Source organism: Falco naumanni, chromosome 8 (assembly GCF_017639655.2).
Source record: "Falco naumanni isolate bFalNau1 chromosome 8, bFalNau1.pat, whole genome shotgun sequence".
Taxonomy (NCBI): Eukaryota; Metazoa; Chordata; class Aves; order Falconiformes; family Falconidae; genus Falco; species Falco naumanni.
The window spans coordinates 39,496,880-39,521,972 of NC_054061.1; the positions used below are offsets into that span (position 1 = coordinate 39,496,880).

At 39.3% G+C, this 25,093-nt stretch overlaps 1 protein-coding gene across 3 annotated transcripts in view; it reads right to left on the reverse strand.

Annotated features, from left to right (window-relative positions):
- USP37 (ubiquitin specific peptidase 37) overlaps nucleotides 1-25,093 on the reverse strand; it is a 38,654-nt gene that overhangs the window by 11,935 nt on the left and 1,626 nt on the right. For all 3 annotated transcript variants that reach the window (XM_040603708.1, XM_040603707.1, XM_040603709.1), the window contains exons 3-18: nucleotides 21,976-22,147; nucleotides 21,322-21,422; nucleotides 19,879-20,060; nucleotides 19,438-19,512; nucleotides 18,760-18,857; nucleotides 17,144-17,228; nucleotides 16,090-16,251; nucleotides 15,489-15,620; nucleotides 13,357-13,480; nucleotides 12,947-13,152; nucleotides 11,740-11,857; nucleotides 10,416-10,495; nucleotides 7,761-7,925; nucleotides 6,274-6,339; nucleotides 4,933-5,083; nucleotides 977-1,229 (exon numbers count right to left, since the gene is read on the reverse strand). In XM_040603708.1, the coding sequence (XP_040459642.1) occupies nucleotides 977-1,229; nucleotides 4,933-5,083; nucleotides 6,274-6,339; nucleotides 7,761-7,925; nucleotides 10,416-10,495; nucleotides 11,740-11,857; nucleotides 12,947-13,152; nucleotides 13,357-13,480; nucleotides 15,489-15,620; nucleotides 16,090-16,251; nucleotides 17,144-17,228; nucleotides 18,760-18,857; nucleotides 19,438-19,512; nucleotides 19,879-20,060; nucleotides 21,322-21,422; nucleotides 21,976-22,147 (2,170 nt within the window). The remainder of the gene's footprint in view (nucleotides 1-976; nucleotides 1,230-4,932; nucleotides 5,084-6,273; nucleotides 6,340-7,760; nucleotides 7,926-10,415; nucleotides 10,496-11,739; nucleotides 11,858-12,946; nucleotides 13,153-13,356; nucleotides 13,481-15,488; nucleotides 15,621-16,089; nucleotides 16,252-17,143; nucleotides 17,229-18,759; nucleotides 18,858-19,437; nucleotides 19,513-19,878; nucleotides 20,061-21,321; nucleotides 21,423-21,975; nucleotides 22,148-25,093) is intronic.

Genomic DNA, 25,093 nt, shown 5'->3' on the forward strand with positions numbered 1-25,093 from the left:
CCTGGAGAGAGATACATTCATGTGGCCGGCCACACTCTCACAACTCTTTCACACACCCATAAGCAACATCAGCACATATAAAGGAGGGTAACAACAAGGCTGATTACAGATTTAGTTTTCTTAACATACTTTCCCAACACAAAAGCTGTCAAGAGCTGTACGTTGAAACAAGTGTAATTTTTGGTAAGAGTGTTTTGGTTTTTTTTTTTTCCAATATTTAAACTCCTGGCTCTTAAAAGAGAAGGAGAGCATACTGTTGGCCTGTTTTTCCAGGCTAGTGGAATTAAAAATGTAACAAATTATAAAGACTTAAATTTCCTTCAGCCATTTAAAGGAAGACACTCAATTTCCTCACACTGACATCAAACAGGCTCCTTGTTGTACTTAACTGTGTTTCTGGGTTAGAGGCTGTAATTCACATGCTCAAGGGTCTACACTCTCATATAAAAAAAAAGTATTAGAAAAATTACAGAGATAAATTTATTAGTAACAAAATAACTACATTTATGAAAGCATTCTAGTCTTATGCACCCCAGACATTGCTCTTGCACACCAGCAGTGTGAACAGTGCTACATGCTGCCCGGGCTGCAATAGCTACAGGAACAACAACACTTTCTGATTATGGAAGGTTAAGTTCCAGATGCTGCCAAAACTTAGTAAATTGAATTGTCTGCTATGGGAACCAGTGGAAGCACGTGTTAATCAGGAGAGAAAAAAAAATGGAAATTAACGCTGAAGGATGACTTTACCTTTATCAGAGAGGTGACAGACATAGAAGAATACATGTTTTCACAGTTCAATGAATTAATTAAATGCTTTATACACAGGTAAACTGGAAGAAGAACTCTGCGGAAGTCAGGCAGTTTCAGCAGTGCACTTGCACCTAGATTTTGCCACCATACATTACTAATCTGCTGCTGTCAGTAATTTGCTTTAGCTTGCTCTAGTCCAGCCAAGATGGTTACTTTGCCTTACCTGAGTCTAATGCTGCTTTGGGTTTCTCCATCTCCATAGATTCCAGGTTTTCTGGCAATTCCTGAATTTCATCATCTCCAAAACCAGTGTCTGGGCTGCTTGTGGGCTTATCTTCGTCATGGCTCAGAGACAGAGAAGCTTCCCTTTTGCTAATCTCCAAGACAGCTGCTAGCAGCTCATCTTCGCTCATCCCATCAAAACCAGCATTACCCAGCTCAGGTTTATCACCCTCCATTTTACTTCTTTTTGAACCCTAGAATGGAGTTATGATAAGTGCTTAAATAAACAGGTATATAACATCAGCTTTACATTTCTGTGGTGGTTTATTTTATTTATTAACTCCAGGGAGTGGGAGCTTGGCTCTGTCAACATTAAACAGATAATTATGAGACTCAATGGAGAGACAACCTTTGTAGCTACATTCACTCCAAGGAACAACATTTAAATATAAATTACAACCCAGTTTTTACAGGCCCTGTGGATTAACATACACAAGGTAACTCTTCCCTTCTTCCTTTCCTTCAACACATGGGTTCCACATTTAGGTTCCGATGAACCCTCAAGCCTCTGGCAAGTCAGTGCTGAGGCACAACTAGCAAAATCGCAAGTTTGTTAACAAAGGCTGAAGCAGCAACATGAGAGTAATTGCACACATGGACGGAAGAATAGAAACTGAAATCAGGCTGGTATGAAGAGCAATTAAAATTAGGTTTGGTGCTGTAGACTTGCCATATGAAAGATAGGGGGATGGTGGTGAGCAGGACTCTGCAAACCTAGTAAGAAAATAGTTAACCAAAGAAAGGGAGGAATTTTCTTCCTACGAACAACAGAATGACTTTAGAGTGCTTTTTCTTTCTTCCAATTCAGCCTTAATCTGAATTTTTCCCCTCTCTAGCTATTTCCCTAAAACTGACACTCATCAACTCCTACACCATACTGATTTGCAACTAATATAGTAATTTCAATCATTTTGATATTAGCTGTTAATCAGGAGCTTAACCTCCATGTACACATATTTACACAATTACATTACTTACCATATGCTTAGATTTATTTTTTCTATTTTATGTTAAAAATGGGGGAAAACAGTTTCTATCAGAATGCACTTATCCAGGTCTTATTCCAAACTGCATTTGGCTGGATCTCAGAACTTGGTTAAAATGAACAAAAATACATTTGCACTGCTGCTTTTTACTTAAATACAGCAAGCCTTTGATGAGCAAGACTAATTTTACATAGTAAACATTTTGTATTAAAACTGGCTTATCAAACAAGATTAGCAAATGAATTAGCCAATTAAATTGCTTGTTCAAGACATCACGCCCTCCAAGATTTAGAACTGACAAATTTAAACCTCTCTCCTCAATCACATTCATGCTGAATAAGGGAAGCAGGGTACCTGTTTTTTAAGCTTTCTGATTTCTCTCTCTACACCTGTAGGCTACTAACGTCAAAACTGGTTTAGCTCTTCAGCAAACCCTAGTTCCAGGCACTTTGCCAACAACTACCACTAATTCAGTGGCTGGACTGTAAAGACTTGGCAGCACCTCTGTGTTATTTGAATACAACTTTTCTACAAGAAATTATTTGCGTAGACTTTAAGTAGCTTAGGCTTTAAGACAGGCTGCTTTAGGTAAGTATTTTTTAAAAGTACTTAAAACATCACTTCATCTGCAGAGGCAGAAATCACAGGAATTGCAGTCCTGCCCACTTTAGATGGATAACTGCTATTTGCCCCTACAACCCAATGTTATATAGCCCCGCTGTGCTGGCAGTGCCTACCAGGGGATATACCGGCCGTGTGGGGTGACTGCTGAATTCCTAATGCCGCTATGAGAAGCACACCAAGGGAAACGGTGCAGCGGCAGTAATGCCACTTCCAAGGACCAGGGCCAGGTCCTCCCAGGACAACACTGAGAAAGACAGATGATCTGAGTGATAACAGATAGCTGGTGAAGCCTGTGGTTGAGGAGTGCCCAATGTGCATGGCCACAAAGAATAAAGTCACTTATGTGGAATCATCACCGCTACTGTCTCTTTCCCACAACAGGCCAGAAAGCCTGTAATTAATTTGCTATTCAAATTAATAGACTTTATTCCCACAACAATATTTATGCGATAGAGACTACCTACACTTCCTCACAAACAAAACTTGAGGAAGAATCATTTAGGACACTTTGGAAAACTTCTATACATAAGAGGGATTTCAAAGGCAAGCTAGTTTCCTTCTCCTACCCGCAGCCAGCTATAGACGTGCCATGCAGGACAGCAGTTGCCTATCTTGTTCCTGAGACCTTCAGCAAAGAGTTATCTGCTTTCTCCCAAGGCACCACATTCTATCCCTACGAGCATCAGAAAATTTTCCCTAATATTGAATCTAAAAATTACTGTCTGCTATTTAGTCTATTACTTCTTGTTCTATCCACCAAGGGCACAGAAAACAGCTCAAGTGTTCCTATTAATTTTTTTCCCCTTCCTTGAAGACACAAGCCCTGCTTAGGTTTCTACTTAGACTATTAAGACCCAAGTTCATTTGCCTGCTCTTTCCCCCAAAATCTTCCTTTCTAGATCTCCGACCATTCATGTTCCTCTCCTCTGGTGCCTCGCCAGTTAATCTACAACTCTTTTCAGTCCCAAAGCTGAACACATAAGTCCATCTAAAGCTCAATGCTGAAGAAAAAAGGAGGGTTACATCACACAACCTGCAGGCTATGCCTCTGTCTATACACTTCTGTTTTCAACCAGCCTGACCTTGTGACCGTTACCTTTCACACCCTTTCTGAAGGCCCACTACTTTCCCAGCTGTTTCCGTCCCACATTTACAGTTGATTAGTCCTGCTAAGATTAGCACCTTTAGCCTGTTCCTACTGAACCACCCTCCTATTTTTATGCAGTCTCTCAGATTTGTCAAGATCATTCTAAATTGTAGTTCTGAGATTCATCATAATGGCAGCCCTTCCCAGCTCCGGGTCTTCTGAAAATTTAATACTCATTATTTATTTTATTATTTCTTAAATAGCGAGTGGATCAGGATCCTCACATCAGATTAGAAACTGTAGATATCTTCCTCTTGTTACCTACTGCTATTCAGCCAGCTTTACACTTGTCCTTTAATGCCATAATCAAGACCCCAAGTCCTGCTTGATTAAAATAACCCCATGAACACCATCAAAACCTTTAAAGAAGTAGAGATGCAGGACACTTGTCCTAAGCACTAGACCTGCACTACTCTTAATAGAAGAAAGTGGACTGCAAGATAATCCTTTAAGCTTCTGGCTTTCCCTTGGGGGTCATCATTCCTTCCCACACAACTCACCTACCTGCTACACTGCCATGACAGAGGCAAAAAAAATAATCTTGGTAACTTTAACACTAGTCACAATGAATAGCTCAAAGGCAATTAGAAATTAACTGTGCCTTTACATCAATTAACTTTATCTCTACACAATTCTACGTGTCCACCTCCAAAGACTGATAGCTTCAGTTTCTGAAAGTTTTAAAAAGCCACACTTGAAAGGGGACACAGATTGGATACGCAAGAAGTTGTCTCAATTGAATATTTTGCTTAGCCCAACTTGTACTGGATCTAATTTAATCAAGGGATTTACTGCATAATTTTATTACTGACAGCCCATTACATTTCAGCCTGGGAACGTTATTAGTGAAAGTTACCCAAAGGACTGACAAAACTGCTAAGCAGCTGGTATACATAACCTGAAAACTCAAGTGCAGTTGCAACACAATTACCTCTGTTCCCAGTGGGAACCCAAGACAACTGTACAGAGAGGTCAATTAGCAAAGCACTCCCCTCCAGCATTGTAGTGCTAACTAGAAGAAAAAACCCCACCTTTTAATCTTACATCAGTTTTACTCACAATCTGTGCTAAGAAAAGCACAACAGGCCAGACAAGTACATATAGGAACTAATATATAAAAGTTGTGGTTTTTTCCCTTACCTTTTCTGGCTCTTCTTGCAGTTGTTGCTGATCTCTACTCTGTATGTTACACAACCTTTGGCTATGGCCAACAGAGCGTTTCAAGGGCTCGTCATCACTGTCAGAATCTACATAGAGGGCTGCAGAGCTTTTTGACTTGAAAGTGTATTTTCTGTAAATTAAAAAACCATGGCTATAAAACTTTATAGCATTATACAAATCTGTTTCGAAGCAACCATTAACAAAACATTACACCTAACTTCCACACTGCAGGGCAGTGCAATTTGGGGAACAAAATGCAACAACCGACAATGACAATTTATTAACATAGCAGGCAGGGTTTTCAGAAAAAGTGTATTTACTAGGTTAACTGACCTACCTACTTCAAGCATGCAATAGCAACTTACAGTGTTAAAAGTTACTAAGTGTATGGCTCTTGCTTCTAAGGCCAAGAATTCTGCAATTTATTACCTAGCAATCCCAGACACTACGCATTTGAGTCGAGTCCAGAGTAACATGTAGAACTCTACACAAACCATTTGACTTCCAAATTTTACTAAGCTGGACACATGACTTCTTACATCATTACTAGAACATATAAAGTGCAAATCTGCACTGGTTTTCAGTTTTCCTGTTTGCTCTCTCATTAAGATAAATTCTTGCTTCTTTAGAACAGAAGACAAGGGAGTCTGGGGAAGTTGCAGTTTCTGCTTGATTACGAAAACTGGTGTTTTAAGTATTCCACAACGCAAAACTATCCAGTGCAATATCGGTTTTCACTATATCAAAAACTAGCCTTTCAAAACAGCCTATAAAAACAATGCCCTCTCATCTTCACAAATAAACTTAAGGCACTAACCACCAGTTCCCACAACACACATGGGGGCTCCATAGAGCCCGAACAGAGCTAGACTGCAGAATTAGAAACGATTTTGCTTCTTATATATGTGACTTGCAACTACAAATGCAAGCTAGTTTAAGATATCTGGCACTGACAAATCATCTGTACTAACTAAATCCAGTTCTCATTCTGATGCTCAGCCTTCTGTCTGAAAATAAATAAATAAATAAAAAAATCTTTGCTTGCTTACAAGTTCCCAAAGGCTCTCAAAATAAATGCTAAGGTCATCATGTCAACTAGGCAAATTGTACCACTGATACTAATTTCAGCTAGCAAGTAACATAACAAAACTCAGATATGAAAATAGTTAAAATAATTTACTACAATATAAAAAATAGGAAGAAAAGAAAACAAATAGCAAAAGTGGAACGATGAAAGAAAAAGAATTTGAAAATTTTAAAATGCATTAAAAATTATCCCATGAAACTCCAGGCCATGGGCATCTCAGAGCTATAACTCACCTACAAGGCGTGGAAGTGCTTATAGCACAGGAATTCACCATTTGGGAGGCTTTCAATGGACGGGAACTATTAAAAAAGCAAAGTATTTATTGCAGCAGTTACAGTCCTTAAAAAAATGTTTACTTGTCTGCTATGCATGCAAATCCACCACCAAAGAAACAAGTAAAGTATCAGCATGTACCTGCTAATTGCTTAGATTTAGAGTAATAAATCCATCACACTATAAATATACAACAGTTGTTCAAAACCATATATAATACTTTAAACTTGATTCACTTAGTGATGCACCCTTAGGGACAAGCTCACAAATTAAAGGCTTTGGGCTCCCATCTCAAGACAGCCCATTCCTTTATTTTTTTATTCCCACAAGCACTTAAGTTCCTGCTCCCAAACCGCAGTCTCCTGCTACTGTCTGGATCAGCTGGTTTTCTGGAATGTCCCATGTCTGATTCTCCTCCCTTACCTACATTCTTCAAAACAACTTCCTGCTCCATTTAATCCTTTCATGGGCTCCTCCATCACTATGTATCTATCCACCAGATGGCTGCTAATGCAGAAATCTTTTTCTAATCTTCCTCTCAAACCAGGGCTGCTTCTCTCCAGCTCAGTTACCCTTCCAATCTCTGGTCAATCAGAATGGTTTCAATGACTAAAGAAGCCATTGAAAAGCTATTTCAAACATATTTTCAAGTATTTGTGCTCTGGTTAGCTTAAGCTGTTTGTTGTGTTTAAGATTTCTATTGTTAAAGCAAACTCTTGGAAAACATCCATGTAAATCTCAAATGCCACCAAACATTCAGCACAAAACATATGCCACATGACTGAACACATACACCAGATGTGTCCTAACTCACAACGGCTACCATGGTTAGGTAGGGACCACAAGAGGCCTGAGGGTTTCTTCTTCTTTATTCTGCCAGACTTCCTATGTAACAAGTGGCACATTTAATCTCTGTGTCTCAGGACAAGCAACTGTACAGAAATAACTGTCACAGGGAAAATGATACAGTATTTTTGCATGTGTAGTGCTCAGATACTACAGTGGCACAGGAAAGACAGTAAAAAATGAATGATAGCACAGGAGGTACGAGAGGAAATTAGCAAAAAAAGGTAGGATGTTACGTGTCCTAAGTAGAATTAACTGTGCTGTGAAAAGTAATCTAGATTATTTTGGATCGAGGCATAAATTTTAGGACAAAACAAACTCTTAACAAGGACAGAAAGTTGTTTTCGAAGACAGGGAAGAATATTATCTGACCAAATATTACATAGATAATGCCCCACCAACTCTTTCTACTGCTTCTATCATGCTTCCTTTCCACACATGTTATCATGATGGCATCATTACAAAGTAGCAGTGCACATCTGAAGCTGCATAATTTTAATGTTTCCTTGCCCAGGTGTCTTCTGGAAAAGATCTGACAACTGCCTACCCTGTGGCATACGTGCTTAACATGGCATGAATCAACCACAAGTTGTTTACTTACACTGCAGAATGGATGCTCCATCCCAGCATCAGCGGCGGCCTAGTGTTTTCTGTGCAGTGTGAAAGCAGGGTTAAATATCTTGGAATAACCACCTGCTGCCCGACTTTATGATTGAGAGACAATGCTACATTGAAGCTGTATCGTTTCAGATGAAGAATCAGGACCCTGGGAGAGATGACAGAAGGACAAATGTTAATCTCAAGACAGAAGTCAGAGAAAACCTATTCCGAATCCAAGTAGCCCTGCTTACAAAATGCATTCACCTAACTCTAAAACAGATTATTACTTCAGGGTGGTAGGGAAACACTATCCATCTCTTACCTGGCAAGAGACACCTAATTACTCTCCTGTCCACCATTCAAATTTGTGCCAGGTGCAGAGTGCAAATTCTGCCGACTCAAGAGCATTCCTGCTTTGATCCACATCATCTTGCTCTTCAGTCAAGCATAAGCAAGCAGCTCTTAGCAAATTCGTTGTTTTTATTATGCAGTGAGACGCAGGAAACAATCCAAATACCATTACAGGCCAGAATGCTAGTATATTAGTCCCAGATATTCATAACACTGATGGAGGGATCACACAGATGTCCATAACGGAGGAGCAATTGTGCCCAATGCAAGATGTGTATTTGGTTTATCTGTCACGACACTTTTTCTTTGAAAGAGCTTTTGATCACAACAGTATAAAAAGCCTGAAAAGGCCTCCTTATACTGAGTCTTCTCCCTTACACTGCATTTTGTGCTGCCTATTTTGATCATGCAGCTGTATCATCACTTATATTGTAATAATATTCAAAAACTTTGACAAGAATTTTGCAGAGCTAGCACAAATACACTATCCAAGCAAAATGCAAACTAACTATCAAGTTACTGGGTTCAGTATAAGTACACCTGGGACAAGGACATAGACCAGGTAAAGTCATCCAACAGACTTTTAGCTTTACGTCCCATGAGAAAATGGGAAGCACTTCCTCTCTAAATAATGAACTAAACCCAACCACGAGGTCAGAAACTATCAAGCATGCCATTAACCCTCAAAGTGTCTGCCGTCTTCCTCAAAGTGCCATGCTTACTGAGAGAGAAAACAGGGTGAAACAGAGAAATCTACATGGGAAGAATTAACTGATCAGAGTAAAACCCTCCATATAACTTCTGGCACTAATGCCTCCAGCGCAGTCCCGCCCATCACGTCAGCTGAGCACAAGATATTAACTTCCAGAATATATTTACTGTTTCTGTTTTCTTCAGATCACAGGAACCCCATGAAAATGGGAAAACTCAGCCCTCCTTGTGTACCAACAGGGAAGAAGAAAAAAGTGTTGCAGAGGGTGCCAAAGAGAAGCTTCTTTAGAGGGAAACTCAAGAACAGCAAGAAGACTACTGTCTGCATGTGCATCTTTCTCACATGCTGACCACCTCTATCGGGTTTGCGTGGCAAGGTTTTGGTAGTGGTGGAGCTACAGGGCTGGCTTCTGTGAGAAGCTGCCAGAAGCTTCCCCTGTATCCAGTGGAGCCAATGCCAGCCAGCTCCAAGACTGACCTGTTGCTGGCCAAGGCTGATCCAATCAGCAACAGTGGTAGCACGTCTGTGATAACACAGTTAAGAAGGTGAAAAAAGCACCTGCGCAACAAATTGCAGTAGAAGAGAGGAGAGAGAATACACATGAACAACAACTCTGCAAACACTAACGTCAGTGAAGAAGGCGGGGAGGAGGTGCTCCAGGTGGTGGAGCAGATTCCCCTGCAGCCTGTGGTGAAGACGACAATGAGGCAGATTGTGCCCCTCCAGCCCATGGAGGTTAATCGAGGAGCAGATCCCCACCTGCAGCCTGGGGAGGGCCCCATGCCAGAGCAGATGGATGCCCAAAGAAGGCTGTGACCCCGTGGGAAGCTCAGGGTGGAGCAGGTTTGCTGGCAGGACTTGTGACCCTGTGGAGGACTCATACTGAAGCAGCCTGCTCCTGAGGGACTGCACTGCATGGAAGGGACCCATGCTGAAGCAGTTCATGAGGAGCTGTAGCCTGCAGGAAGGATTCATGTTGGAGAAGTTCATGGAGGATTGTCTCCTGTGCGAGGAACCCCTTACTGGAGCAGGGGAAGAGTGGGAGAAGTCCACCCCCTGAGGAGGAAGAAGCGGCAGAGACAAGGTGTGATGAACTGACCACAACCCCTATTCCCCACTCCCCTGCACTGCTGATGGGGAGGAGGTAGAGTTGTGCCCAGGAAGAAGCTGGAGGGAAGATGTTTTTAAGATTTGGCTGATGGGGAGGAGGTAGAGTTGTGCCCAGGAAGAAGGGAGGACTGGAGGGAAGATGTTTTTAAGATTTGGCTTTTCTTATTATCGTACTCTGATTTGAACTTGAACTAATTTCCTGCAGTCGAGTCTGTTTTGCCCTTGACAGTAATTGGTGAGTGATCTCCCTGTCCCCATCTTGACCAACAAGCTTTTCGTTGTATTTTCTCTCCCCTGCCCAGTTGAGGAGGGGAGCGACAGAGCGACTCTGGTGGGCACCTGGTGTCCAGCCAGGGTCGAACCTCCACACCACCATACATGCTGTCCTACCCATCTTCCCAGCTTTACTCTTCAAGTGACTTCTGCTTGCACTTTTGTAATGTATGCTTTCAAGGGAAGAGACGAACACATGTCAGCATTTACCTGGGAAGCTTGTTGAACTTGTGTGTGACAACAGCAGACTTTCCATTGCACTTCTCACAGGAATACTCGATCTCCTCTGCCTGTTTAAGACAACAGAAAAATGACTAGTGGAGCAAAAGACACATCAAACAGATCTCAACAGAACGCACATCGCTTTTGCTGTCACAGAAGCTCTTCAAAACAGCAGTTACACCTAAAATTAGAATCACCTTCAACATGACCTAACAAGAAGGCATCTAGTAAGAGGACAGGTAGCAGAACTTACAATTTGACAACATATCCACTAATACAGGTGGAATTTTTCCTGCAAGTCTATTGCAGACTAGTGAATTAGCTACAGTTGAGACATATTAGTTTCCAGAGAGAGGGAACTGTCTTACAAGGTTTATAGTTTTCTCTTCCACACACAGGGTTGGTTTGTTGGGTTTTTTTCCTAATAATCGTTGGTGGAGGATAATTTGCCATGAAGTTTTCTCTCCCTTGTTCAAAACCTCAGCTTTGTTCCTGAAAAGTTATCCTCATCTAAACTTGTCAAGGATGTGTTACACCAGAGTAGAGTTTTGAACAGACAGCAAAAGGGGAAGCATCACTGTGATGAAGTTACATGACTCATCCATCAAGCATTTCTACAGCCCATTTTTTAAAATGAGGTCAAGTGACACCACTATAATTTTAAGAATCTTTTAAAATCATAAGACGTCCACCAGCTTTTAGAAGAATAAGCACGTCAATTACTCTACCTGTTGAAAACACCATCTGTAAATGGAGAAAACACACAGGTCTGTCCCAAGATACAACAAAATACTACACTAATTCACAGGTGTAAGGCTCATCTTCAGCTTTCAGAAACCTCACCTTGAAGCTCTACTTACAAGATGAGCACTCACATATAAAAATTATTTTTTAAATTACTGCATCTGCATGACCTTTTCCCTCCATGCTAATTTAGGCCAATACATAAGCTGTTGAAGCATCCTAACCCAGAAGAGGAAGTAGCAATTCCTGAGAAACTGTCTCAATTTGACAGCCTCCCTTCTCTCCCGTGTATTTGTTTATGCCTCAACTCTTCCACCACAAAATGGGGAAGTTCACCTATCTCACAGCAGTATTGTAAAGATCATTAATTTCTGCACAGCATTTTACAATAAAAACTTCTGTATACTGTTAAGGTATATACCTAAAAAAAGCGCAAAGTTTATTATTTCACATGCCGGCAACCCCTGTCATACAATCTACTAATCAGCCATACAATCAAAACTTCCATAGGGTACATAACCTACACATAACTCTACAGTGAATAAAAAAACCCTCCAAAACTATGTACCCGAAAAAAGAGGTCAAGGGAATCCTGGATCGATCGGGAAGGAAGCAATTTCTTTCTTCGAGGAAGATCAATGGAGAGGTCATTAAACTGTTCTCGTTTAGTGACTGTTTCACCACACCTAAGAAGGAAACATGCTTACGTAAGTCTGATGAAAAAAATATTTGAAATTAATGACAACTTACATTTTTTAGGCTAAAGTAACTTCCCAGTAAATGCATGACTCTCGATCCGTCTATTTTTACTCATAAAAAAGAAACTGTTTGATGCTTATGACAAAGCTGAACTTTGGGGTTTCACTTTGATGCTTTAGAAGTTGAAAAAAACATTTGTGTAAGGGTGAGGACAAAAACCCACAAACTGCTTTAGATAGGCAAGTGATCAAGTATAAAGGAAATCAAAGTGACTGCCATGTGGCTGAACACACCTTCTTCATTCAGCATTCTTAGAAAAAAAGAAGTCAGCCCAGCCCAGAAGAAAGGAAATCCTAGAAATACTTTCAAACAGTTTTTAGAAACAAAATAGTAGACTTAATCTTAAAAAAAAAAATAAAAAAATCTCAAATTTCTTGTGCTTTTGGGGTGGGAGGAAACCCTACAAGTCATTTGTCTTCAATAATTATTACCTGCATGGAATGTACATTTAATTATTTTAGCGAACCTACGCAGTACACACAAAGTAATATTCCCAATTATCTGTATTCAAGAAAACTCCGTGGAATTGCAAGCATCCCATATGGGAATCTATGCACAGGTCATACACAATGAATGCCCACACATACCGGTTTACATCTTTTTTTGCAATAACCTAGAGAGACAGAAGAAAATGCCATTGCCTGGAAACCCTTAGAAACAACAAATTAAAAACATGGGTTCCAATTTTTTTGAAAGAAAACATTATTTGGCTGAATGCCCCTTTTCTCTCTATTCTCATACAACTGGTACATAAAAAGCAAAGCACAGAGGCTTTCCACTGGATACATAATGAAGAACTAGATGGTATGACACTGTTTAAAGAAGGCCTGTAGCAGCAGGTAGTGTGGTGTAAGATTTACAGCATTTCTAGACCCCAGAATATTTTCTGAATATCTAGCTTTGGAAAAAACACAGCTCTAAGTTCTAGTTATAACCTGCAGATGAAGTTTTGTAACATGGAAACACTTCCCAGTCTTTTAAGGTAAGTATGAGAAAAAGCTCTCAAGCATACTTACATTTTGCAAATGATAGAATGCTGAACCTCAAACTCTAAGTTACTGACAACTGGACATGTATAAACTTTGGTGGCTGAGAGATCATCAGAAGCCCGTCCAGGTGAGTTATCCTCATTAGGGACTGGCTCACTCTTCCAAGTTTTGTTTAACTTTTCCATGTCTTCCTTCAGCTGATCCAGACACTGGCTCAAGAACTCATGTGCATCCTAGAAAGGCGGTAAACTCAAAAGTGATATTGTACAACTTCATTCAGTATCTTTCAAACACACACAGACTGGGGAAATTATGTTTTAGTTCACTGCAATACTGAGGCAGTTCTGCTCTAACAAACAGCAGGTAATCATCATTCAAATGCAGTCCAAATACTGAACAAATTACACATAACTATTTCTAGACAATACGGTACTTACATTCTGCATGTACCCAGAAAATCTCTCTGCAGTAGCCGAAATGGCACTTTTCACCTTCTTGAGCAGCTCTTTCTTAACCTCAGGGCTGCAGACATCCTTTTTAGCAAGCAGATGGGCAAAGCGTCTGTAATGAAACACTGATTGACTTTCCAGGACTTTAGAGAAACAAAATAAAACTCCTGATACCTCATTTTAAGAGTCTCTAAAAGCTTTTCTCCTGTGATAAGTGGTTTAGGGGTTCTATATAAAAATATCTCATATATAATTAACCTTTTCCATTTCAAGTACTTTGAAATCTCATTTAAAGCCATCATTGGAACAGGAACCAAAAAATTCCACAATCTTTGAAGGTAAAAAGAAGAACCTTATAAAATTCTATACACTTATTTCTGCTATATCTTTTATGAGAAAAAAAATAACAAAAACCACAATGCTTTTTGAAACCATTTGTATTGATAGGAGACATGAAATCACAAGGCACCAAAATAAGCAATACAAAATCATTAAACTCAACTTGTGTGGCCAGACTGGTTTCTATGTTGGGTTTGTTGGGGGTTTTTTTTGTGTTGTTTTTTGGTTTTTTTTTTTTTTCTTACTTTTTAGACTTCCAGTCAGTTTCAAGCCTTACTTCTTTTGGCAGTAAAACATTAGAACAGAGTAGAAAAAAGCTGTAACAAGAAGAGTCATGAGGAGTTCCTTGGTTCAAGCTACATGTAGTGTTACTGGCAACTTAACTGTTGAAAATTACTTTACCTGTGCCTATCCGTTACTGTGATTTAGTGATCTTTTACAACTGCTTGACAATTTCACAGGAAATACATGCCTAATATATTCCAAGCACAACAGTTTTGGTCATAGTATATGCCCAGCAGGCGATGGGAAGATGTCATGTTCCAAGACACACAGACACACAAAAAAAACCCACAGAAAAGACCTATGCAATTCCCCTCCCACCCCAAAACAACAGCTAACACTTTACTGAGACTCAAGAAGTTTCTGCTATTCTGCTGAGCCACAGTAACAGTGCGTGCCCTCCTAACCCTCTACAACTGCTCAGTGAAGCATGTCAGGAAACACTCCTTTTTCACCACAAAGGAGTTGATAGGCAATGGCTTTTCAACCAGAAAAACATTCACCACGTTAGATCAAGTGCCCACACCCAAACCAATAGAAGCCAAAGTAGATGCTACTGAGTATCAGCTCTGACTTCTACTAAGGCACAGGATCACACACTGCTCTCCATCAAAGGTACTAGGGCACAAGCTCTACCCACACAGTTTACCATTTAGGTGTACAGGATACAAGCTTCAGAGGTCTTTCTACAAAAATTAGGTAAAGGACGTTTCAAGAGGCACGTGGAACAACCTCTGATCCTGAGTAGTGTAGGAAGACTTCAAGAAGACACAGCAAAAATAGAAATGACCCCCAAAAGATATAACACACTATGAAAACTGAAATGGTTCTAATTATCCTGAACCTTGTTTAGTGAGTGAAAAGAAACAAGGGACACAGGAGCACATATAATAAAAATCCCAAATGGCACAGAGTACAGTACATAGAACAAACAGCAGTTAGTCCTTCTGGGAGAGATACAATGGAATCTGAACGGCACAGGAATTCAAAATTTCAAAGAGAAAGAGTTTTACATACTAGAGAAATCTCTGGAGTTTCCTGACATGAGGTTTGACTGAACTGAGTTCAGCTGAATTTAGAAAATGACTAACTATGCAGAACTTGGACACCCTCCACAGCTACTAGACAAAGGATATTTTCCAAAAAGGCACAGGCCCTTGCATATCAGGTGAAGTTAGTGACCAGCTTAAACCCTAGCTGGTAATGTTTTAAAAAGAAGTAATTCTGCATTATTTCTCTTGCAGTTTCTTGCATTTTTTTCTGAACCATTTCAATCTGCTAGAAGTACTAGAAATACAGCAGAAGATATAAAACACTGCCTGTAACTTGGCATTGCAATTTTTAAGAGCCTACTTCCAATTTCTAAAGTAAAACTCCAGAGTGCTCTATGATTTATTATCTACACATGCAAATCACCCTCTGCAAAGCTGCTTCAGTACTACAAAACTAGTTTCTCAGTAATGAAAGAGAAAATATCCTTCCTAGAAAGTGAATTTTACCTGATAAGTGCATTGATTGGAATTTTTTTCCATGGGATACCCTGCTTGAGCAAATCATTAGCAAAAGACTGAATTGAAAACAAGGACTGTAGAATGGCATTCATATAGCAGGTGTTTCCCAAGTTTGAAAATCTGAAAAGAAGAAGATTGAACATGGTGTGTATGTCAATGTGTAAACATGCCAGTGTTAAACATAGACACATAACACAGACATTGTCCCCAGCTGTTCCCCGCAGTTTCTTATTGGAACTGTCCTTCTGCCCTTCAGACTAATCTGAAAACTCACAGGAGGCAGCATTTCTCAGGACAGCACCCATGAGTTTCTACAATCAAAATTTTAAAATATGTATGTATATACACAAGATAGAGAAATGAATCATGGAAGTGTATGAAAGGAGCATGAGTTATCACCTGACATTATTATATATCTCAAATTCTCAGGAAGTTAATTTAAGAATATGTATTTTCCAAAACAGAAAAAGTGTTCCCTGTCTCAGTGTTCATTAATTTCAGATTTTTTTTCTCCTTAAATAATTATAACAAGAATGTGCATGTTCTGATGATCAAAGTGTGCGTGCTAGATAAAGAAAATTAAATTTACCCTTGTAATTGCTGTTGAGGATGGGTGGAAAGGGGAACTCGGGGCTTGTTCCACCCTGTGTAATCTTGATTAGATCTCATTTTTTTAACAGAAAGAGGAGCAGGCTGAGAAAGAAATCCCAGGGTTCTTTTGGCTGAAGGGGTCTGGCTGGATACACTAGACCTAAAAACACAAAAGGATAACAAGGGTAAGATATTTAATGCTCTTCCTTAAATAAATGTAGTCCATGACACTGCAATGTGTAACTATAGAAGACAAGGGCTGGTAAAGTCACACAAGGTAACTGGCATGTATTATAATACCAAAGAGGTGTGAGAGAGCGAGCTTCTTTGCAGAGCACTTAAATATTTTGGTTAAATTCTCTTACATCCACAGGTGTGCATGCAGTGTAACCAAGTCTTTTGCCTTTAAGATACTTAATTCCCCACACTGTATGACAATAGGAAGAAAAACTGTGTAGCATGAGATCACCACTCCTAAGATACGCTTAAAATTCACATCTGGGCCAGACTCTTTGTTTTCAGCCTTTTGGTTTTATAACCTAATCACTATGGACCTCAGTTCCTCACATGTAAAGCATGGACAATGCTTCTTTTCTTCCTTTATCTTGTATCTCATCTATCTAGGGCAGAGACCGACAGTTTGATCGCACAGCACTAACACAGAAGAATCCCAACCTCAGCAAGATTCAGTATTACTATAGTTTCAGGCCATTTATCTACTTGGGAAAAACAAAGTAAGGATTCAGTCTAAAATTCTGGAGTTTATCTAGAATTTGAACCATCTAGAGTTTAGATATCATCTGGATCAGTCATTCACAATGACTATAATAGACTTGAGTGATTTTAGAAAGTCTATCTATTGCAAGCAGTAACTGGAGTTTGTAGCCACGCTGAATACCTAGATTGTAATCCAGGGGGTGGTGGGGGAAATATATATCTATATGTATACACACACACATTTTATCCCTAAAAGCTATATACCACATGATAAACACACATGAAACTGAAGAACCTAATTCCTGGGAAAGAATTGTCTTTTACAGTTGTCCTACCTGTCCAGGGTGGAACTACCAGTGGAGTACTCTTTTGATGAGGACCGACTACCATAAAAGGATGATGACTGCAATGGTAAAATACCTTGAAAAACAGAAAGAGAGGCAGGTCATTTTGTTCCAGGTAACTCAGCTATTTATATAGTATACAACTGGGTTAAAAGTATTTAGTCAAAAGGTTTAAAAATCCTCAAATACTGTTTTCCAGAATTGGTTGGGAAAGTACTAACACACATACTTGGAGGTACTAATGCAAATATCTGTAAATAAAGACATACTGGGAATTTTAATTGAATTTAATACCATAATTTCCCTCAAATTCAAACTGCAATAGAAAATCTTAAAAAACTATTGAATGGTCTTAAACTATCTGAAAGACAATAAATACCTACCTCTTGTTCAAATATACAAGATACACGTAACAGAAAACTCACAAATGATTTCCAATACAGTGCTCTCAAAGTTCAAGGTAAATATGCGTAAACGAAAACATTTTCTTCCCACTCCAAATTCCCCATTCAACTACTATATGCTTAGGGCAAAATATGACTGTTGCATTGTTCTGATATCATTGTGTCAAATCCTGAGACTCTAATGCCTCAGATGGTGCCACATAAAAAAATCCCATACTCCCAAGAGTAAAAACCCCCACCTATTACAGTGAATCACAGTATAATTTAGTTCGGATAATGAATAAACATTTGCTTCTATCCCAGCCTGAAGTGGTTTGAGCCATGCAATGTTCAGAAATGCAGATGTATGAAGGAAGTTCACAATACTGTTACCTGAACTTGCAGGTATACACTCACAGATTCTAACTGTGACTCTAAAGAGCAAACCAGATTTTCATTCAGAGATAAACATTCACCCTACTGGCTCCTCCAGTAACATGTTTGTGCCATCAGAGCTGCACTAAAAAAAGACTGCAATCAGCAACATTCCCCATAACAAGATCTTGAATACATTCTCCTTTATGGTGAAAGAGGTTCAATATTTATTAGTAAAACTGAAGAACAGTGCTGCTTACTAGCTTATGTACATATTTTCAATATTTCAGTATTGTCTGTAAAACCTGTCACACAACAGTATCCAATAGAACTTTGCTAAAAACAGAACAAAAATCCTGGCCCCAGATAGTTCCCCCTCTAAGTTCTGGGGAAGAGATACAGACATAAAAGCAAACAGTACACATTTTCAGCACAAAACCCAGCCTACAATTCATGTGGGCATTAACAGCAAAGAACAGTTTTAAAAATAAACAAGAATGCAAGTAAAAAGGAAATCCTTAGGTGTTTATAGGAATCCCCTCCCAAGGGGAAGAGCAACTTGGAGCGAAGTTTGAAGCTGCTTGTTGAATTTTCAAACAAGCTGGCACAAGGCTGGCATCAGCACACAAGTATAAAGGTCAGGGTCACATTAGAGCAGGATAGGCTTTGAAAACAAAAGCAAGTTGTTTGCATCTCATATATGGCTCTGTAGGAAGCAAGGAAGTTAGTGGTACAGGGAAAGACGAAGAGGAAAATCACCTCTGCAGCAACTTCCTAAACTAAAATCAAAGGGGTAAAATTGTACTGGTCAAACACAGGTACTATTTGGCTTCACTTTTATTTTTTTACCTGATGACCTATTTTCCTCTCCCTGCTTCAGATTCAACTGTTTCTCTCTGCTACTGTTCAAGTACTTCCATGCTGGATCACTCAAGGCTTTATTATTCCTACAGATAAACAAGAGTGGAAGTCAGTGCAGTTATAGAAGACAGATGATATTCCTGCTTGATATTTACAACTTTTTTGAAGCATTTCCCTCCTACCACCTTTAATACTTGACTGCGGAACAGTTAAAGTTTATTTGGAGGTAAGTTTAACCAATTCATTTAAATGAGCCTTCTTACTTACGCTTAAATGTGATTTCAAACACATGAAGCTCATTCTCCAAATGGCAATTTTCTTTTATGAATTTTGTTTCGAAAAGGGTCAAAGCAAGTTCAATAAAGAAGGTACCTATAGCTACACACATAGAATATGTGGCAATCTTGACTAAACTGACAAAAGGAAGAAGACAAAATTTACATGTGCCAGTTCCTGCGAATCAACTGCTAGAGCAGGCTGTATTTCTCTCACTAATCCTGAATGCAAACCCCATTTCAAGCGCTCAGTGCGTTCACAAGTTGACTATTGGTTAGCCTGTACCATGTTGCCGAGACAGGAAGCACCCAAGCATTCTTTTCAGAAAAAATTACCTTTACAAATGAACAAAGAATTTCAAATCAGAAAGTAGAAACAATGGTTACTTACGTTGAAGAATCATTCTCTTTGGGATAATCTTCACTCATTTCTGAACCAGGAGGTTGTGGTCTTTTCCTCTTTTCACTGATGACAGAAAATTTTTGAAGTGGTCACTCTTTCAGAATGGCTAGTAAATGATCCTCTTCCAACTGAACAGAACTCCTCAATGCTTTCTGTGCATTTTGCACCTATCTTCCACAATCTTCACTTTTATAACATAGCATATAGAGAAGAATTTGGTTTGCCCAACTCTTAAGTTGTTCATAAAGCTCTAGTGCTAGTATCAGCCAGAGGCTAGAAAAGCACATATTAACATCCTGTTAAAAGTAACAGCAAAACCAGAGGAAGAAACATATTCCTTTCTTACTTTTAGGTGCACTGAGTTCCACCTGCAGCTCTATAAAGAGCAAAAATTTAACAATATCGTAAATAAGAGGATAACACTCCTACCGATTCTCCAACAAGCCTGTTCTGTGAGGCGTCGATGATGCAGGAGATGCTGAAATGTTAACCCTGTTGCTAGGTGTTCCAGTTCCAGCAGAATTCTTAACAGATGCTCTCGCTGGGGTACCCAGCACCTTGCGAAATGGATTTTCCTCCTTACTTTCCACGGTCACTCTTTTGGGAGGAGTCTGCAAAATTCAAGTGGAGGGGGGCAGGGAAACATCCAAACCAGTGAAAAACATGACTGTCTTTAGTCTAACCTAGCATTTACACTACTGCTTTACTTACTACGGTGTAGCATCCAAAAGCAGAAAAATGCTACTTGTAATACATTGAAAGAGTTTAACAATAATTAGACATAGGTAAAATTTTTACTGTATCGATGCAAGTCAAACATGAAACTTTACTGCAGTAACCAATTTTCCTTCTTATTTTCCAATGCTAAGTCAGTTGAAGTTCAGTCTTTAAAATCTCCTTTACAAACTTTGCCATTAAAAACCCAAGGCATGATTCTTAACTATCCCAGATCAATACTGGGTGGTATTAAAAAAACCCAAACCAAACCAAACCAGGTATTAAAACCCACACAATTACAACAGCATCCTGACAGCCTTAGGCCAAGCAAGCACCACACGTAATGCAATGGAAAGAGCTAATAGTTGGTTAACTAAGGAATGTTGGCTATTTTTAGACTAAAAAACTGAACATGTCTAACCTGACTACTATATACAAAACCTTATACTTTTTACTGTGAGACTGCCTTTAAGCAACATGTATAATTTGTTTTGGGTCAACATCAAAAATGTTCTCCTATATTCACAGAGATAAAGTAAATTAAAGCCAGTAGACACACCATGAAATCTATGTTATGCAGGAAGAACAAAAATATTTTGAAGGAAAACCACTTTTGGGGAAGAGTCTGCAAAATTTACACAAAAATCTGAGAATGCCACAAATTCAGTAACTTCATTCTGATACAAAATTGGGTCAGCAGCTTTTCAATATATACATTTGGCTGAAGTCTGCTAATCTCATTAAGATCTGTGCTGACTATAACATGTTCAGTTGCCATGTAAGGTGTTCAGTATAAACAAAGAGATATTCAGAACTCAGTGAGAAGCAAGTTTTAATCATGTACTTTCCCCACTGTTTCTGCTTCTTCTTCACTTGCCTGATAGCTCAGCGTGAAGAACATATTCTGTCTTCCACAGCCAGATGCTGATTTTTCTTATTCATACAGAATATATGGCTCCTCATGAGCAAGACACATCACTGCCAACAAGTGTTGCATACATCTATTCCAGGCCCTCTAGATTACAAAGGCATTACAAAGGCTTTGGATGCAAATTAAGTATTTACAGTACTATTACAACATACAATAAGAGAATGAGAGGAGAAAGTGAATGAAATAAAGTCAAAGGAGAGGAAAATTTGAACAATTAAACAAACCTGGTTCTCTGTATAAGAAAATTGCCTGTTAGCTTCCTTCTGTGTGGTCCTGCTGCCCAGCACGCCTCCAAAGCTGCCAGATCCCTGAGAGGGTTTCCCAGCTGACGGGAAAAGCACACAACATTTGATTTGATTGTTATTTAACTGATTATCATTCTTTTTTTGTAATATAATATTTAGCTGGACTGAGTTGATTTTGGAAGGGACACCAGATTTCTTGCCAACAGGCAGTGCAATATTCTGAGTGCACAAACATAAGCATATGTTTATGGATATCCCTTATATTGGTCATTTACTCGGTTGGCAAGAGTTCCTATCCTTAAAAAGGACAAAATAAAGAGGTAAAATAAAAAGAAAAGACTACGCATGTGTGATAAACAGACAAGTTTTTCAAATACCAGCATACTTACAATATAAACAGTTTCTACATGTTTAATCTCTATTTTTATCATCTCTATTGTTCAGCATGACAAAGGTAGATTAATAGAAGGGTATATAAAAAAAATTGGGGTTCTGGGCCAGAAAGAAGCATTTACACAAATGCAAAGAAAGTCAGTAACACAAGGAAGACAAAATGGCTAAAGATGAAAAAAAGAAAATACAGCATCAACCCCTCTCCAAACTGTTACTAACATGATTTACAATCGCACTTACCAGTATGAACTCTGTCTTGATGAACTGCATCCAAATACATCCGCATTTCATTTGCATCTTTCAATGGTACCTTATCAATTGTCAGGAAGCTGGTATCCTTTAGTGTTAGCATCAGACAGCACAGTTTTCTACCATTTGGTCGTAAGGTCACAGTTTTAATGTTATGGCTTAGCTGAAAACAAGAAAATTACTATAAACATAAATCCATTTTAAAAAAGGCCAAAATACTTAGAAATTCAAACAAAACACTTCAAACACAGAGGGTAAGAGGCACTCACACCAAAATACTACTTCTTGCTCCACTCTGACCAAACATTAAACCTCACAGAATTAATGCAATCTGTGATCTTGGAAGCTGACAGAACTGAAAGGACAGTATCACTATAGCTCAACAGGCTCTATATTCCTGGATAAGCTTTCTAAAACTTGCTTTGCTACCGAGTGTGACATTTTTGAACATAAAGGAAGAGCTTCATACAGTCCCATTTAACTGTCTGAAACTTCCACACCAAGTCTGAAACAATTTAAGAAGGGGACAGTTTAAATGTTAAGTACAACCTGCTACTCACTTTATAATTTGCTCTCAGGGAAGACAGGTTTGACATTGCTTAAAAAACTTGCTGACAGAGTAAGCCAATAAGAAGCATGCTTAGTCTATATGCAACATTATAACAAGTGCATCAAAACTTTCAATATCACGGTCAAGCACAAGAATAATTTTACTAAGAATTTGTGCTCCCTAACAATGCCGCTGCTACTTTATTACACCATTACTTAACTGTTATTTCATGCTAAGTCACCTATGAGAACTGGCTGTTCAGCAAAGGCTCTACTATCCACACAGGTTGAGGGTAACTCTTAAAGCAGAGGAAGCAAAAGAATCTCTTGCATCTGCAGACTGCATGGAAGTTTGACAATACATACCTAGGCACACTTTCATTTTCAATTCCCTTGTCCTTTTTTGCTGAATTCTTCACTTTATTGCCACTTCTTCAGCCTTGCCTAAGATCAGGCACCAGATACACAATAACCTCCATGCCAGTACACTGCTATATATACTGTATATATACATATGTACACAGAGTGCTTCATACAAGATTGGAAACTGTAACCATGGTCACCAGACACTACAAGACAGAGTAAAATACTGCCCATCAGACTGGTGTTCTCCTAAGTTGGCCTGGCCTGCATACTGCCACACTACCAATCTAAGTATAACAATAATTAATAGACATGAACACTAATTACACTCTAACACCAAAGTTTCACTATACATTGCTCTAGAAGATATAAAAGACTAAGATAGTAAAAGGCACTCCATGTCCATCAGTGAGATTTCTTCTTTTCCATGCAGATATCTAGCTTCTTGGAAAGCCAACCTAGACACAACAGCAGTTTATAAGAGAGGCTGAAAAACCACCTCAATTGGAAGCTAAGGGTTTATTTTGCTGGCAAAATTACACTTCTGAAATACTTTGTGCTCAATCCTTGTGTTCTGGGATTGGTTGCTTTTTTTGTTTAATATAATCTAAAAAATCTTCAAAGACCTAAGAATTTAAAAGGGGGCTCCAGATTTTTCATCCTCTCTTAAAACACTGAGCCCAGTGCAAAGATATTACAGTTACTTCACCATCTTGGTGCAAAACAACCTATTTCAACCAAACCACTACCATAAGAAAGCTCCATCCATACTCTCCATGCACCTGTTATGACCCAGTCAGAGTCAGAGTCCTGCAAAGTGGGAGTAAATGAAATATTTCTCTTAATATATATCTAGCATCTAGGACAACTTAGCCAAAGCTCTGAAACATCAGTAAAACATATCATCCAATATAAGAAGTTTGATGATGCACCAGTCACCACAGAAAGAAGTATAACCCTGGATCCATCCAAGCGTTCTATTATAGGGAAGTAAAAAAAAAAAATAAATAATGGAGAAATCACCCACAGTTCTCCCAGAGCAACTTGTCAAGAAACAGGGAATGCTACTTCTAAAGCAAAATTATCAGGAACTTGTCATGCCTGAAGTGGCACACAAGAGCACTGTGACAGACTGGGGTCAGCTCACACAAACTGCACTCAAGCCCAATCCTGCAGCAGAAGGGCCAGGCAGCTCTCCCTGCCTGCTGCTCACTCCCACCAATGCTCTTGTGCTGGTGTCTCTGTTGCTTCACAATGAACAGGACCAGAAAGCAGATCCTGCTGAAAGATAACCACCATCCAAACAAAAATAACTGATCTAAAGATGCGGCATTTCCTCCATTGCTGCAGTCCTAGCTGCATGGTGCCCTATCACCCTCTCCACCAGATCTCGCATTCTGTCTTTTCCCTGAATTAATGCACACGAAAACCCTTCAACTGAGCTCACAGAGAGCTAGTGAGTGGCAGAGCCAGCAGATGTGAAAGGCTAGGAGCAAAACCTGCCCCTTTAGGCCATGGTTAGCTGTTCTATAGGCTAATCATCCCCATGCAACCACCTTTTGAGTCACTGTCATACCACATTAACACTTGTCCAGGCAGAAAGGAGCACTTGAGAGCAAGCACCCAGGGAAGAGACCACTCTTCTTAGAAGCAGCATGGTCCAATGCTGGATTAAATCAAACAGCATCATGCATGAGAAGCAAATGATTATTTTCAAGTCTACAGTAACAGAGGTAGGAACTATCCACAGCTCATGATTTTCCCATGCCTTGACTCCAAGGCAACACAGGCTGCCAGATTCTTTGCTGTGACTTTTCAGCACACTAAGGTGGCAAAACCTCATCTTTCTAAAATAAAGTGAACGTTTTTTCATTGAGTCCATACACAGAAATAAATGGCTCAGAGAAAGGTCTCGTGACCACCACTGATGAAAAACAACTGTGGCACAAAAAGGCAGAAGCCAATGTTTAGATCAAGTTTACGCTGTTACAAAGATGCTAAATAGGATACAATTTTTTTTCCTTGCAAGTGCTCTTACATGCTCTACATACTTTTAAATCAGATAGAAATTTCTTACAGTAAAACACTCCTTGCACTCTTTCAGTTAAGGGCATTTTGCACAAAAAACCCTAGGAAGATAACTAGAATGAGCTATAGAATGAAAGAAAGGCTGAATATCGCAAGAGAATCTTTAACA